At 31.0% G+C, this 15832-nt stretch overlaps 1 protein-coding gene across 7 annotated transcripts in view; it reads left to right on the top strand.

The window, feature by feature from the left end:
- The window catches only part of LOC117121174 (E3 ubiquitin-protein ligase TRAF7-like), a 102129-nt gene that overhangs the window by 32513 nt on the left and 53784 nt on the right, over positions 1-15832 (top strand). For 4 of the 7 annotated variants that reach the window (XM_033266286.1, XM_033266288.1, XM_033266285.1 and 1 more), the window contains exon 5: positions 9179-9257. In XM_033266286.1, coding sequence (XP_033122177.1) covers positions 9195-9257 — 63 coding nt within the window. In that variant the 5' untranslated portion in view covers positions 9179-9194. Of the gene's footprint in view, positions 1-2992; positions 3348-6769; positions 6849-9178; positions 9258-15832 lie in introns of those variants that run through there. The other 3 variants (XM_033266282.1, XM_033266284.1, XM_033266283.1) reach the window with 3 other exon arrangements.

Raw genomic sequence — 15832 nt, 5'->3', positions numbered from 1 at the left:
CAAATATTGTAGCCGATATCACCCAAAATTACCGCAGTATGTCGCTAAAAGCTGAGCGCTCACTGCGACGAAGGTTGTACGGCCGTTGGCCAACAAGTCCAACTCCACTCCAAGCGAGTGTTAGACGACGCCCTCTGTCGATCGTCTGGTAGTCTGACCGGATCATCAGTTAAAATTATCTGTTGCATGCGCATCGTGGCGTTGCATTCTCTGTAGAATCGCGTCGGCCAACGACGGTCAGGCACGGTGAGTGCTTTAGTTAAGTTGCCATTCTTACGTGGCAGCAATTTTTGTGGTATTATCTGTACTAAGATCAATGTTTTTAACGCTGTTTCCCTTAATATTGGCATCAAGATTGTCAACTACTGTATCGTATTTTAGTTGTTGTTTTTTTGCTAGTCGGTGTACATTAACATAAGGAAGTCGAGCCTTGTTATAATATTAGTTATTATAATTTAGGTCAATAAAACTAAGACATGTAAAAACCATTAAAATAATTTTGAATGTTTTTATCAATAACCTAATATCCTTTTAACCAACAGGTGCCAAGTTCAACGTATTTAACAATAATACCAGCTTGTGTTTGTTTTAGCTATGTTTTTCCGTTTTTAAGGGCAGATTTGCTTTTTATAAGTTAAAATATACTGTATTTTCTTGGTTTAACTTATAGCAGTCATAAGGATCCTAAACAACAAATATGATCAGATTCATCATGATAATTGAGGATTTTGCCATCAAACACATTATCATAAATGAATTAATATTTGAATAGTTCTCATGGTTCCTTAAGCAGTACTTCATCAAGTCTTAATTTTAAACTTATGAGATAATATACTGCCTGAGGTGAAGTCTAAAAATAACCAATTAGAATAGAATAATTAGAAATTAGAACAAATCAAAATAAGTTTACTTCAACCAATGAGGTATATATTAACTTACTATTTTACAAAAAAAAGAAAAAAATGATACCGGCCAGTTTAGGTTTCTTAAACTGAGTATATATAAACAATACTATTCCCCTGTTTAGTGGTATAGAAAAATATTTCCTTATTATTAATTTTTTATTGAAATAATATACCAAGACTATAAGCAATTCTCATGTTTATTTGTTGTTGAACAGAAAACGTTTAAAAATGAGTACCTCATATTTCCCTGTATATTGTTGAGATATGATATCATGCCCATATAAGGTTATGATATGACTATCATGTCCATAGATGATGATGATGATGATGATAATAATAACTAGCACTAATTTGGACTTTAAAAGGGGAATTTCTTTTGTGTTATTTTCAACTTGTCGTTTTTTTTAATTGTTCTCTAATTTCTCTATTGTGTAAGTTAAGGTAGGTTTTAGTAACACCATGATAATAATAATAATAATAATAATAATAATAATGATAATGATAATGATGATAATAATAATAATAGTGATGATGATAATGATAATAATAATTCTTTATTGATCCTGTGGCGACCACAAATCACACAATGTCAGATTTTATATTCTGAGATATGGAGTCAAAAAATCATTGCCAATATAGTTATAGTTAACAGGTCACTAGCCATCATCACCTATCAAAACTAAGTGTAGCTTAACAAATGTTATATATAGCCTTATTAATTAATAGCGCGATTATGAAGTGAAACCTAGCCTTGTTCAATCTGATCTTTTCTGCAAAACTTGCGAACACAAGTAGTATATTAGATAATGATGTACTCGTGGTATATGACCTTTTCTGTTGATTCTGATAAGCATTTCTTGAAGGTGGTGGATGGTATCGTTGCATGGAATCTAGATGCCTCATATGGCCTTTATTCACTTCCCCGGCTTGAAGGCTTAACATGTGTATCGCTAGTGGAGGTGTACAAAGGAGATTCAGATTTTTTTTGCTGAATTTTAAGTCATTAGAGAACATTACAGGAATTGGTAAGAATTATCTTTCTTAGCCTGTTTAAGAACTCTTTCACACCAAGTAATCTTGACTCTTGTAACTTTGCTTTAGCTAAGTTTTGTTTTTACATTAAATTGCAAGTGCGTATACTTGGCCTACATTATAGCTTAATCCAAGCCCTTGAGCATCTTCTCTGCTTAGGAGCAAAGTATTTCAACAACATGTAGGAACCAAGAAGCGGATTGCTATAAAAAAAAAACCAAAAATGATCCTAACACTTCAAATAAATGCAGCTTTTATCGCTTACTGTAGACGGTCTTTACTAAAGTCACTCATTGAAAACCACTACTATAAACTGAATGGTCTTCGCTTACACTGCACAGAGTATTTAAATGCAAACAAGTGCTCCCTGGTAACGTAAGATTGAGGGCGCTGTTACACATGCGTCATGGTTGCATGATTCATGTACTAGTATACACAAAGCACATGCATCAAAATAAACGTAAATAAACGAAGACCCATTTTTATAGATGCTGAGGAGTTTGCATTAATTTAGTAGTTTTTTATTATTTTTTTCGTCTTTGACATTATAGGCCTAGTACCTTTAACGCCATGATGAAAATAATTTAAGATCGTTTTAAGCCCCCTCCGAGTAGGCTTTAAAATTTAAGATGGCTAACAGGTTAGACGCGCGGTATAGCCAGTAGTGACGTCACAATTAAGCCACCTAAGCATCAAGACTATGGATGGAGGTACATAAAGTAGATATTATTATGGTCATTATGTGATGCCATATGATCATAAGCATGTCAGGTCGCATGTTTTTATCAAATAAAATTTAATAGTCTGTGCAGATCTTTAATTGAATCCCATTGTGATATTAAAGAACCCAATAACTTTGAAGGATTTGAAGGCCTGGTTTACTGATGCCCTTTTGTGTTTGTTCACGTCCCTGTGAGTACCAGTGCTCAATGTACTATCAGGATCGTTATACTTCACTTAGTGTTGACAATAGCACCAGATCTCCTGATGTAGTAGGCCTGCATATCTCAATGAAATCTGCCAGTTTGCATTTTAAATACTAGAGCGTGATACACTATCGTCCTTCCACCTTTCTGTTGACATTTCACAATCATGCAAATGGATCTATAATTTCTCATGTATACATTCAGCTAAACCTGGATAGGATTTATATATCATAAAAGGAGATTACTATCACTGTGACGGTTGCATTATAAAACTATCATCATTTGCCAGGCTGTGGTAGTCATTCCTGTATTATTTCTAGGCTTATCTGACAGGGTAAACGTTGTGTAGGATCTACTGCTTTTACACATATTGCTGTGTGTGTGTTTACCTCTGTACCAGTATGTTCCACTCTACCAAGTATTTTATGGATGCTGAAGATGACAGTGTTTTTTACAGACATAATCCAACAAATTTATCAATTGGGTAAATACTATTAAACCTATGTATTTTTTTCAGTTTATTGTAGGGTTTTAAGATATGCAAATTAATATTGTATCATGTATTTTGTGTGGGAAATTCATAGGTCATTAATAGAATCTAGGTGTTGTATTTTGATACTTAGTAGTTTTCGCCGCCCGACATTAACCTAACTTTAACATTAGTACCCATCATGCTATGCGCTAGCTCCGTCCCTTTTTGTAAACAAATCGAAATATGCATGTGCAAACCCGTAACTAACGTACGTTGAGCACGTAAAATCCTGAAATTTACACACAAGTTGAATAAATTATGATGTCATCCGTTAACGTTAAGGTTAATGTCGTGCGGCGAAAACTACCTGCTACGTTTACATGACTATGTCTTCTTGAAAATTATTTTGTGAACTATTCAACTTAGTGATATAGATCAGCAAATAAAAGATATTAATAAAGCTTGAGAAATTCCACAGCTGTATGCTAAATAATTGTTGGTGTTCTGTGTTGTATTTTAGCTTTATAATTTTAAGATTCTCTTCACATATATTATTGATGTACAGGTCCCCCTCCAATTAAAGACCACTTTTAGGACTGGGGTTTCCATGTTCTTTAGCTTTTTTTTTTCAAGATAGTAGAGTACATACAATGTACTGTACATAAATTTCAAAGAAAACAAAATTAAATTTACAAAATTCTTGGTTTATATAGTAGTTTAGGTGATTAATACACTCCATGTTACAGATTGATGTTTAGTGGCCCTATACTTATTGTTTTATAGTAGTAATTTCCAAAATGTATAGCATTCATTTTCAAAAGAATCTTCCCCTCTTTTGCAAAAGTAGTCTTGAAAAAAGGCCCATCTCAAAAAAGAAGCCCATCTTGAAAAGAAGCATATTCCGAAGTTCAAAAAAAAAGAAGCTCAGGGCTTCAATTCGAGGTTTTATGGTATGTAGTACTGATGTGCCTATATATGGTCATGATGTGATGTCATCATGACCATATTTAGGCAAGTCACATGTTTTTGGCCAAATAAAATTTGATAATCTAGACAGGACTTAAAGCATCGATGTTAACCATGTTTGACACATTGCATGCAACTTAGCATACGATTTCCACTCACTTGTTCAGTTCATATTGATCATGCTTAATCACCAACGACATATGCTCATCTGTCACACTCATAGATTATATTTATTCAATTTATTTTAATTTTTAAATCAATATTAACAGCAAAATTCAATTTATAAATGGTAGGATGGTAGGCTGTATAGAACAAAATAATATGTAATAAGACAATAAGTAGCCTTAGGCAAGACTATTATTACCTTGTTTCGGTGAACCTGCCAAAAATGATAATTTCAAGATTTTTTTTTGTCAGATAGAACACACACATTGCTGTGTAAAAATGAAAAAATGCAGGAAAGACAAAATTTGTTTCCTTTATATTTATTATTATGGCCGCTGCTGCCATGAGTCTCCCGATAAGAAATAGTGTTTTCCTCTTCACAAAAATTTGCTAAACAGGGTGCAAAAAACAGGTTTGCTGTATTGTATATAGTATAGATATAAAGGGATGGATTTATTCAGTGTAAATACCAAGGATAACCCACGAATGTCTGAATTATTTCTAGTGGAGATTATGTCTGGTAGGAGTTGGAGGTTTGGTCATTTAGGCTCTGTCAAAAGGGTCAAATTTCCTTTGACAAAAAATTTGCTATATGCCCATATATAGTCATGATGTGCCTATATATGGTCATTATGTGATGTCATCATGACCTTACTTCTAGGCATGCTGCATGTCAATTTGGTAGTCTGGGCTTTAGATTGTTTGTAAGTCCATTCATATGGGCAATGCTTAATCACCCAGAAGATCTGGTCATCCATAGGATTTATATTCCTTACCTTTGTATTCTAAATCCACCCAATAGTAAAATTGCAATTTGCAACTGGTACTCTTGTTGCTGGAATGCAAAATAGGTACAAACGACAAACAATTGAAGTGTTCATACATGAAATGGACATTAAAATTGTGGTGAGATAAATTTGAACAATAAAAGTCAATGAATTGTGTACTTGTATTTTTAATTGAGCAATTTAGTTCCAATTGGCAATTTGAACGAATCCAGTGCAGACTATCAAATTTTATTTGACAAAAACATGCGCCATGTTCAAATATGTTCATGATGACCCCATCATGACCATATATGGGAGATCTCGCCACAAAATGAGTCTCATGGTTAGAAATTCAAAAATTGAGTTTATATTATATTTGGGTAGATCACATTATAAGCTTTCATTTAGTCTTTGTATGGCTTCCCTACTGTAAGTAAATCCAGAGATGTGAGCATTTGAATTTTAGGTGTATAAGTACCACGTTTTGAGAAAATCAGCCTCAAAGATAAACTAACCTGTACAAATAATATGACTAGAATTATGTGCAGAGAACACTGTTTTGGCAAGAAAATTCACTTAGAAAGTATACAATCACAAAATATAAGTATCAAGTTATTCAAAAACATTAAAATCAAAATTTTGTAAAAATGTTGACTTTGGCCTGTTTTGGTGAATATCTCAATATGATTTCACCAACGATGCATCTCATTTTGTGGTGAGACTCACATATAGGCACATCATGACTATATATGCATACAACAGTTTTTTGTGGTCATGATGACATCACATCATGACCATATATAGGCACATGAATATATAAGGGCATGCAACAGTTTTTTGTCACATAAAATGTGATAGTCTTGGCAGGATGTTATTAACATACTGTAAGTTATTACATTGAATATTTGAGGGTTTTCAGATTTCAAAAGGTAATTTATCTTTATTTATTTATTTATTCACAATCTTTAACCAGTTTGGCTCAGTCATTCAAGTTGACTGGTTTTCTTGTGGCCTGGGTAATCCACTGTATAAAAGGTACAAAAAAGGCGAATATTTTAAATCCAAGGTACATGAATTTAAATACTATAAATATATAAATATATTTTTTTTAATTTATGACAATTCTATTATTTTTAGATGCCATAAAAAATCTTACCTACAGTAATGTCATATATTTTCAAAGTAATATAATTTTTCATTATTTTTGTATAGTTGTATTTATTGTTTTCCTTGTTTTTAATGATTTTAATGTGTTAATACATGACCACTTCAGAAATCACTCCTTCAGCAATGTAAAAAGTTATAAAATAATAATACTTCCTATTGTACAGTAGTAAATCTTATATCAACTCATCTGCATTCACATCTTTTGGAAATTCTTGTTTTCCACCAAAATCTCTGATAAAGTAAAATTGTCCAATTTCTGGTATTTCCTTTTTGCCTCTGAACTCGCAAATCACAACTCTGATGAGTATTTCCTGTCAAGTGAGGGCAGTGTTTAGATTAGGCTCTGTAGGTGTTACTTGCAACAAGCATTAGCCGCAGAAACCAGAAACCGTAAGATGGGGAAGTTATATCGGTATGGATTTGGCTGGTACCATCGAAACTCGTACAGGTAGGGCTAATTAGGATCTCGTATCTTTGGAGCTCAATCCTGAAATTGTTATTAATTGTTCTGTTATTGATAGGCTGCAATCCATACCGTAGAATTGATACAACTTGCAATTTTATAACAACCTGCAGTGTAGGAAATCCCTAGTAAATTGCTATATTAAAAGTCTTGCACACTTTATTGTCTAGCTAGGAGTAGGCTATTGGATTGCTTTTTGTGTCAATTTAAGGGTGAACTATTAAATTTGTTAGACAGAATTGTTTGTTATTAAACAGAACAGACTAAGTGTTTGTAAAGACTTTTGATGAATTAGAGCATTTTTTTGACTGCCAGTATAATATGGAAAGACAAACATTATGTTTGAGCAGATATGTTTGAAAAAAACATAGAGAACTAGACAAATAGGATTGAACATTGTTGAGTCAGATGAATGATGCTGATGATGCCCATAGCTGAAGTGAACCTCAAAGACAATGTGTGATCTTAATTACAAACATGTCCAGAATAATTTTGATATAAAAATATTTTGAATGAAATAAACAGACAGACATTATCTTTTTTACCCTGATAAAATGCAAATTATGGTTGTTGTTTTTTTGAAAAGCCATAATTAATAAGTTTACTTCACACTGCATACAAAACATACATCAATACCAACAATTAATGTTACAATTGTTAATCCAAGGTCATTAAATAATTTTTGAATATCAGTATTTCATAATAAAAAATTTTTTCAGTAGAATGAAAGATTTTAACATAATCACACATTCATTATTATGATTGTTATAAGGTACAATAAGGGCACGTAAAGAGACACATCTAGATGTGTATAAGAGACAGTATATATATATTATATATAATAATAATAAATTTAAGGCTAAGGTTTATAAATTTAGTTAAGTTTATTTTGATTGAGTTGGACTTTTTAACTTGTTTTATGCTTTGTTCGAGTATTGGAAAAAAAGGGGGGGAAAATTATAATGTTTTGTCTTGGCATTTTTTCTGGTAATATAAACATTATTTGAGTGTAGTAATTACTATAGAAAATCAAAGCATAAGGTAAACACGGTATTAAGTAAACTGTAGGGTATTATATACTAAGTAAATTAAATGGTAAATATAAGTATAATTCAGTGTAATAAAATTTTGTGAAATTGAATTAGTTTTAGTTTATTAGATGCCTCTATTAATTGAGTCATGCTGTGTTAAGTGCTTGCTGATAAATTGATAAATATTCAGATAATTGTTCCTAATTATATTGATCTATTTCATTATATTACACTAGGTTGCCTGGAAAATGTCACTATAGTAATATTATTATAATGTTTTTAATTATATTTTTTGTGTAAATCTTATATTTTGACAATTTTCTCAGCCATTAATTTTTTCATTTTTATTAGCATAATATTAATATAAATTGAAACAAAGCATTCCATTCATTTCCTTTTAAATTCTTTATTACTATTTTTGTTTTGTGTTCTTATTATTTCTGTCTTTAATTTTTCCTTTACTTGGAGTCTTCATTGACATTAGGTTTGCAATGCATGGCTATTCATGAGCCTTTACATGCATTATATTGAATGTAATATGTATTTGCTTCACAAATCCATCAATATCCACTATACCAGAAACAGAAAAAAATAACCAATAATAGTAATGGTGATATTTCTGTCTATCATCCTTTTGCATTCATTTTATTTTCACCTATTGTTCTAAAAACACTTCTCTGACTAACTTTGAGTCAGGCTACCTTATGTAATATCTGAGTAATCTTGAGTAACTTATTTTATACTTGATAATGTAATTTCCATAAAATTGTGATACACCCATTAATTTCTTAATAACTAAATTCTCTATTACAATTTTTGTTTTGTGTTCTAATATTGCTATTCTTAATTTTTCCATTGCTTCAAGTCTTTATTGACCATGGACCAATTAATAAGATTGATTATAGGTTTGCAATGCATGTCATCGTTGTTGATGATCTTTTTCTTGCTTTAATTTGGAGTTGAACAGCTTGAAGTGTGGTTGAGATGCCTTCTAATCCCAGGGTCCTGGGTTCAATTCCTCTGACAGCACGACTTTTTCTCATGACTAAAAACAATTCCACTCCCTAAGCATCATAAAATAATTTCTTCTCTGTCTTTTGTTTTATGTTCATTCTATTAATATTTAATTTTACCTTGCTTTAAAAACACCTGGCTAACTGTGAGTCAGGTTGCTTTATGTAATATCTGAGTAATATTTATTTGGATAATGTAATTCAACAGCTTTTATGATACATCCATTAATTTTTATACTAATTAAATCATTTTTTTTTCTATCTTTGACAGACCTTTGTCCAACAGTATGGCAGCAAGTAGAGACATGGATTCTGACTCAGCAATTGGAAGTAATATGGGGTCCATATCGGTAAGGATTTTCATCTTTTTAAGACCATATATAGGCACATCATGTCCTTATATAGGAACATCATGACTATATATGGACAAAAGTTTTTTTTTAAAAGAAAATATGATAGTTTGGACGGATCTTTAAAATTAAAATAGCAAAATAAAAAAAAAATTTAAAAAAAAGCCTCTAATATTTTTTATAGGGCCTAATATGGAATGCAATTTATTCTTATGGCTTTTAAATATGCCCCTCCATATGTTAATCACAAATCGCAGATGGATCACAATATCCATTCAAATGCTGATGTATCCAAATCCATTGAATTTTAGTAACTGCATTTTATAGAATATATAAATAAACAAAAATAAATAAGGTTGTTAGTACTGCAGTTTTTATTGTTACTGTATTTAACTGAAACACAGCACTGTTTACTCCATCTCCGCATGCCGTTTTATTCTTTATTTAGCAGTTTGTGTTAGCTTTGAACGCATTTATTAATACTTGTAATATAGTCCATACCCTACTCCAGCCTAGGCTAAGCCTGTAGTTGTCGCTCACTGGGTACCTGAAAAGGAACCAATCTCTTACTTGGTAGTCCTTGCTTAATCTAGTTCAGACAGGCCAGGATCTACTGTTGGTAGTTTTCCTGTCTTCATTAAATTACGTTAAAATTAGCGTACATCAATATGCTGCTTAACTGTATTAATTTCTGACTTAAAACTTCGGCATAGCAGAATATAGAGGTAGCGTGTTGGGTTGTAAAAAGTAAATACGCATTGATTGATGATTGGCATTGGTTGGTGATTAGTGAGTGAACAGATATACGATTGTTTACTGCTAGATTTAAATCACGCAATTACACCCAGCAGTTGTAGATAAGAAATGTGGGTGCAAAAGCAGCCATAGTGTTGTGGCACATTAACAAATAGCAGTATAAATGCTTTAGTTTCTGCAAACTTAGTTTGTTTTTCTTCGTCTAAACAGTATATTAAGAGGATGGCTTTTCTAGTAAACTGATATATCGAAGCCCTGTCACTGAGACCAACTGATACACATTGAGTGATAATTGGCATTGGTTGGTGATTAGTGAGTTAACAGCATATAAGATTGTTTACTCAGATTTAAATCACACAATTGGTATTACACCCAGCAATAAACCCAGACATAAGAAACGTTGCCGCTAAAGCAGCCATAGAAATACGGCATGTTAATAAATAGCAATATAAAATGCTTTAGTTTCTGTAAACTTAGTTTGTTTTTCTGTGTTTAAACAATAGGGGATGGCTTTTCTATTAAAACTGATATCAGAGTCCTAACACTGGGACCAACTTTATATAATTTCATTCCATTATTTGGTCCAAAGAACATTAAAACTGACAAATACAAAATAAAAGAGAGAGGAAAAAACAACACTAAGTTGGTCGGACACGATTGCCGAAAAGTGAAGTAAATCAATCTCTGATGCCAATGAGAACATAAATTAAATTAGCATAAAATAGTCAATTAAAAATATCATTAAAAATGTATAAAAATGTATACAAAATCATCAATGAAATTAGTCAAATTTAAAAAGATAAAACACAAGAATACAATAAAAATTGAAATACAAGAATTGCAGTGTGCTTTGCATTACAGTATATATTTCGAAGTACATGATGGTATCTATAGGCCTGTGGCTTAAGAAATTAAGTGCCATGTCTAATACAGCTAGTATTGACAATGGAACATAACATTGAAAATTAGTTTTGGCTTTCTTCTATTCTGTTATTTTTTAGACTAATTACTAATTTTATATTAATTTATTAATTGATTATTTTTTACAACTGGATTAAGATATTTAATATATTTTATTTGATGGAAATTGGTGGAGTATTAGCAAAGTTATGAATATTTAATTCATTGGATATCAGTCGTGTAGGTTTTGAGAAAACAGCTTCCAAAGATTCCAAAATCAATAGTGTATTATATGATTTGTATTTTTAAAGTAATTTTAATATACTTTTTAGTTAGATTTGGTGAATGATATTTTGCAGAAATCTTCTTCAATATATCTTCTTTTAAAAGATGCATAAACATGAAAATCTTCAAAATTCTAATTCTCAAACATTTTGGATGGTTGCGGGAAATTATAAATTGCGACAGACGGAGGGTTTTGCCAGAGCTGTTCTCATTTTTTTCCCTGGCAAAAGACAGCTAATGTTGGATGCTAGTTTTAACACAGGAAGATATGATAGCCTTTTCTTGTCAACAGAATTTACAAAACTTAGAAACAAGGTTGCTGTATATTAAACAAAAATGCATTAATACAGTGTATACTATGACAGATTTAATATTCCCCGGTAGTTAAAAGTTTAAATAGCTGGTTTTTACACTCTCAGGCACTTCCTTTTCCTTTGAAATTAGCTTACAGTATCTGCTTTACTTAGAATTATATAAACTCAAACAGGAATGCAAAAATTCAATTTTCTACTAAAGTGTGTCAAATATATAATAATAATAATAATAATAATAATGATACTAATAATAATAATAATAATAATAATTTGGTATACCCTTCGGTTTGGGTACCAGCTTGGTGTTTTTTTTTTTCTTATTTACCATTTTTTTGTCGTCTTTTTACTTTTTGTCAAGTGCATAGAAACCTTGTTTATTTGAGCTACAAAATATTATTGTTTTTAATTTAAATGTGTAATAATTTGATACAGTTTGGATGTTTAAAAGCGAAGAAATTTTTTCTTATTCTCATTTTTTAATTGGAAACTAAGAAAGTATCAAAACATTGAGTTTTTTTTTAGTCCAAAAAAAAATTATGTTTTTAAAGGGACAGTAAATAGAAATTTAAAAAAAATGCTTTTTAATTGGTGTGATTAAAAGTGATATTAAAAATTAATTAAAAAGAGTAATTAGGAATGCCTTGCTTTAATTGAAGGAAGGTTAATTATAATTGTCCTGATTGCTGTATTAAAAGGAAAAATGCATCATTATAGGAGGATATTAATAAGTAATCTTTTTTCTTTGTTGCCTGAAGAAAGATACAAAAATATAAATGTAATTATTTGAATGCAATATAAATCATTATAACATATTCATAAAATAATTTAAGATTAAATACATACAAGATTGTTCTAGTTTAAACTTGCATTTGGAACAACTTTTAGGAATTGTTTTTTTTTTTTTAAATATTTATTTCACTTCTATGTAGGGAAGATATAAGGGATCATATCTATGATGCATTCTGTGATAAAAAGGCATAAAAATTATATTTTATTATATAATTTACTGTTTTCAGTGATATAAAATCTTCAAATGTGATAAATATTATGAGCTAATTTTAAGGTCTCTGGAAGGATTTTTTTTTTGTGAAAAACAAATAACTTGATTCAAGTAAGGACATAACATATTAAAATTTTAAATCATTTTTTTTTGTAAATTATTAGACTATAGATTATAGTAAAATAAGTGATATATTTTAGTTTTATATAAGATTTTACACAATATATTTGTTTCTTTTAGTTGTTTCTTCTAACAGAATTAATAATTTACTTTTACGTACACCAGGGAAATGCGTCGATAAAATCCAGTATTCCAATTTGCATGTGTTGTGAACTAACCTGAAATGTGTTTGATCTAGTGGCAAAATTTTGGGCAGAGAAAACACAAGACAAGATTGGATGTCGTGTTCATGACACGACATCCATGCCCAATGAGGGCGCTGGTCTATCATAAACTGTTTGCTGTGTGGAAAAGATATCCATTGGAAAATTATTAAAGAAAACGGGAAAAAAATATCTATATTTTTAGGATATTCTTACATCAATACAATGTGTTATCAACATAGAGTACATTGTTATCCAATAAATACAGCCGACTTTCAGGGGAAAACTTTCTATTGTAGACGGCGAATATGAAACATTGTATTAATTACACAGAAATAACTTGCCTCTTATTGTTCTGGCCCATATTAATCACTGTAGTAATCGCTAACTTGCCTATGTTTTCCCTCTCTCTAGACACCCTTATCCTTATGTTTGTTATAAGTGTTTTCGCATCCCAACGGCTTCAGCCTCGTTGCAAAATAATCCCATCACGCAAGTTATCGTGCAAAGTCTGTGCAGTAATATTCATCTTAAAGGATAAAAAAAATAGGAGATTTCTAATTGTACTGAATATCCTTGTAACATAAGTCGGCCTTTAGCATCTCTTAACAAAGGGCGTCCGGCCTTTAATAGACTATATACAAAAGTTAGATTTGACATCAAAATGGCTCTAGGCTATAAAATGAAGAGCAACTGTTCAAAAAAGTATTAAACCAGTTGTTGGAAAGCTCCTGACTATAACTTGCCCTGTGACCAAATATATTGTCTTGTATGTATTGTCTTGTTTGTTACTTGTATAGAGCCTTTCTTTTCAGTTACAATGCGCTGTAAGCGACTCTCCACAATAAGTAAAAAACATCCCCCCTCAGTAAAGCTTGCAAAGAACCAAACCCAAGCAAAGTGTGCTAACTTAACTAAGGCAGTATTAAAGCAGTAGAAAATAGCTTTACATTTTATTGATATTCTCGGAGCCAGCGGCCAAATCAGTTTTAGTTTCAGGAATAGGATTAGTTTTTCTATAGTACACTTAGATTAAGTATTACTTTCTTGGTTCGTTTTTTCATGTTTATGTTAAATGCATAGAGGTCTCCATAATATGCGTTCTATACAGTAAGTCAACCATTATTATTATTATTATTATTATTATTATTATTATTATTATTATTATTATTATCATTATTATTATTATTATTATTATTATTATTATTATTATTATTATTTTATTATTACTAAATTAAATGTAAATGTAATTGAAAGAGTATCAGTATCTGTTTCTTTGCATGGAAAATATTTTCTTATTGTAATTTTTTAAATTGAAAGTAAACTGAGTTTACTTGAAAGAGTATACATATTCTCAATTGTTCAAAATATTAAAATATATTTCGATATTGGATGTTTTAGCTTCATTTTGTATTATTCTTTGAGGGCAAATATTTGTATATAGCTTTACATATTTGTGGATTTTCTCCTTATCTTAAGGATAGCTCATATTTTTTCGTTAATCCAACTACATAACAGTTAGCACTAAATGCTTGTTAATTCCACTTTCAACAGCTGCCTCTCTCAACCCTGTCATTTTAATAGTTTACTCTAAACAATTCATCCTTCTATGCATGTCAAAGGTTAGTGCTTCGTCCTGTGACTGACAGTCATACAGCACATATAGCCTTATTTGGATGCATTTTTCACATGCATAGTATACATAAGGGAAACAACAGGCAAGCCTAATATTGTAGAACCTATCTTTAATACTATGAATAATAATAATAATAATAATCATAATAATTATAGTTATAAATTAGGAGTAATGATTTAATAATAGCCATCATTTAATAATCAAAAATAAAAATTTAACAATTTAAAGAATAATAATCTACAGTAATATATATTTTCTAAAGAATTGTGTATTGATATTGTTACATGATAATATAATCAAATTAATTTGGTTATTATTTAATAAAGAATCATCAATGATAAACTGTGCACATAATAATGGTAGAACAAAGACCTAAGAGCACCACCTCCCCCCCTCCTCCCCACCAGGTCACTGGATCGCCTATGAAACACATCCTCAGTTCTCAGCTCCCTGGGAGCACCATTCTGTAGGCCGCTAGAATCAGTGCTTCGTATTAGGTCCTAGCAGGTACCCGTTTATACTCTTGGGTGGAGAGAGGCAAATGTAGATAAAGTGCCTTGCCCAAAGACTGAAAGTGACTTCCACAGCAAGGCTTTTGAACTCCCGAGATCAAGGATTTTGAGAGCCACAACCTTTGCACCAACTGCTTCTGACGTTGATTTAAATATACATTGCCATTGGGTTTGGCATCAATACATATTAATTAATTGCAATATAAATGTTTTGTATTGCATCAAGTGTGAGACCGTGGTAGAGTGTTAAGGCTATATCTGCATCGCCTCTCGCCATCCAGAGATTAAATGGGATGGGATTGAATAGCGAAGTACCAGTAGTAGTATTTGCACCGAATGGTGTAATATGACTAATGTATATTCCAGTTTAGTTGCATATTATTTAAAATTACATGCAGCATCTAGCGAATTGACTAGATTTGAGAATTCTTGCTTTAGGTGCTATATAATTTATATATTAAAAAGTTCCTGTAATCTCGAAAGCTTCGATGAGGGCAGTATAATAGAGGCAGTAGAGATATTTTTTATTTTTTTATTTTTTTTTTATTCATTTCTTTCATTGGTTACAGAAAACAACAAACAAAGATATATTAATCAATCAGCCAAATGTTTCTAAAGCTCCTCATCAGAGCTAATATTAAAACTTATGCTCTTGAGTGTGGCTGAATAAGTGTGCAAGAATCCTATTTCCGAATAAATCCATTTAAATTACTTTCGATGGTAGAAATGATTTGTTGTTTAAATGCAATAACAACATGTTTAACAGTTGGTTAGCATGTTTAGGTCTGTCTGTTAGCTTCCTGCCGTAATTTGAGTTTTATCAGAAAGAATACAGTGAAGGCTTGCTTA

This window comes from Anneissia japonica, unplaced genomic scaffold (assembly GCF_011630105.1).
Source record: "Anneissia japonica isolate Jap-2015-1 unplaced genomic scaffold, ASM1163010v1 scaffold993_len1110182_cov180, whole genome shotgun sequence".
Taxonomy (NCBI): Eukaryota; Metazoa; Echinodermata; class Crinoidea; order Comatulida; family Comatulidae; genus Anneissia; species Anneissia japonica.
Note: the sequence above shows the minus strand (reverse complement) of the source record. Positions and strands in the feature narration are given on the sequence as shown.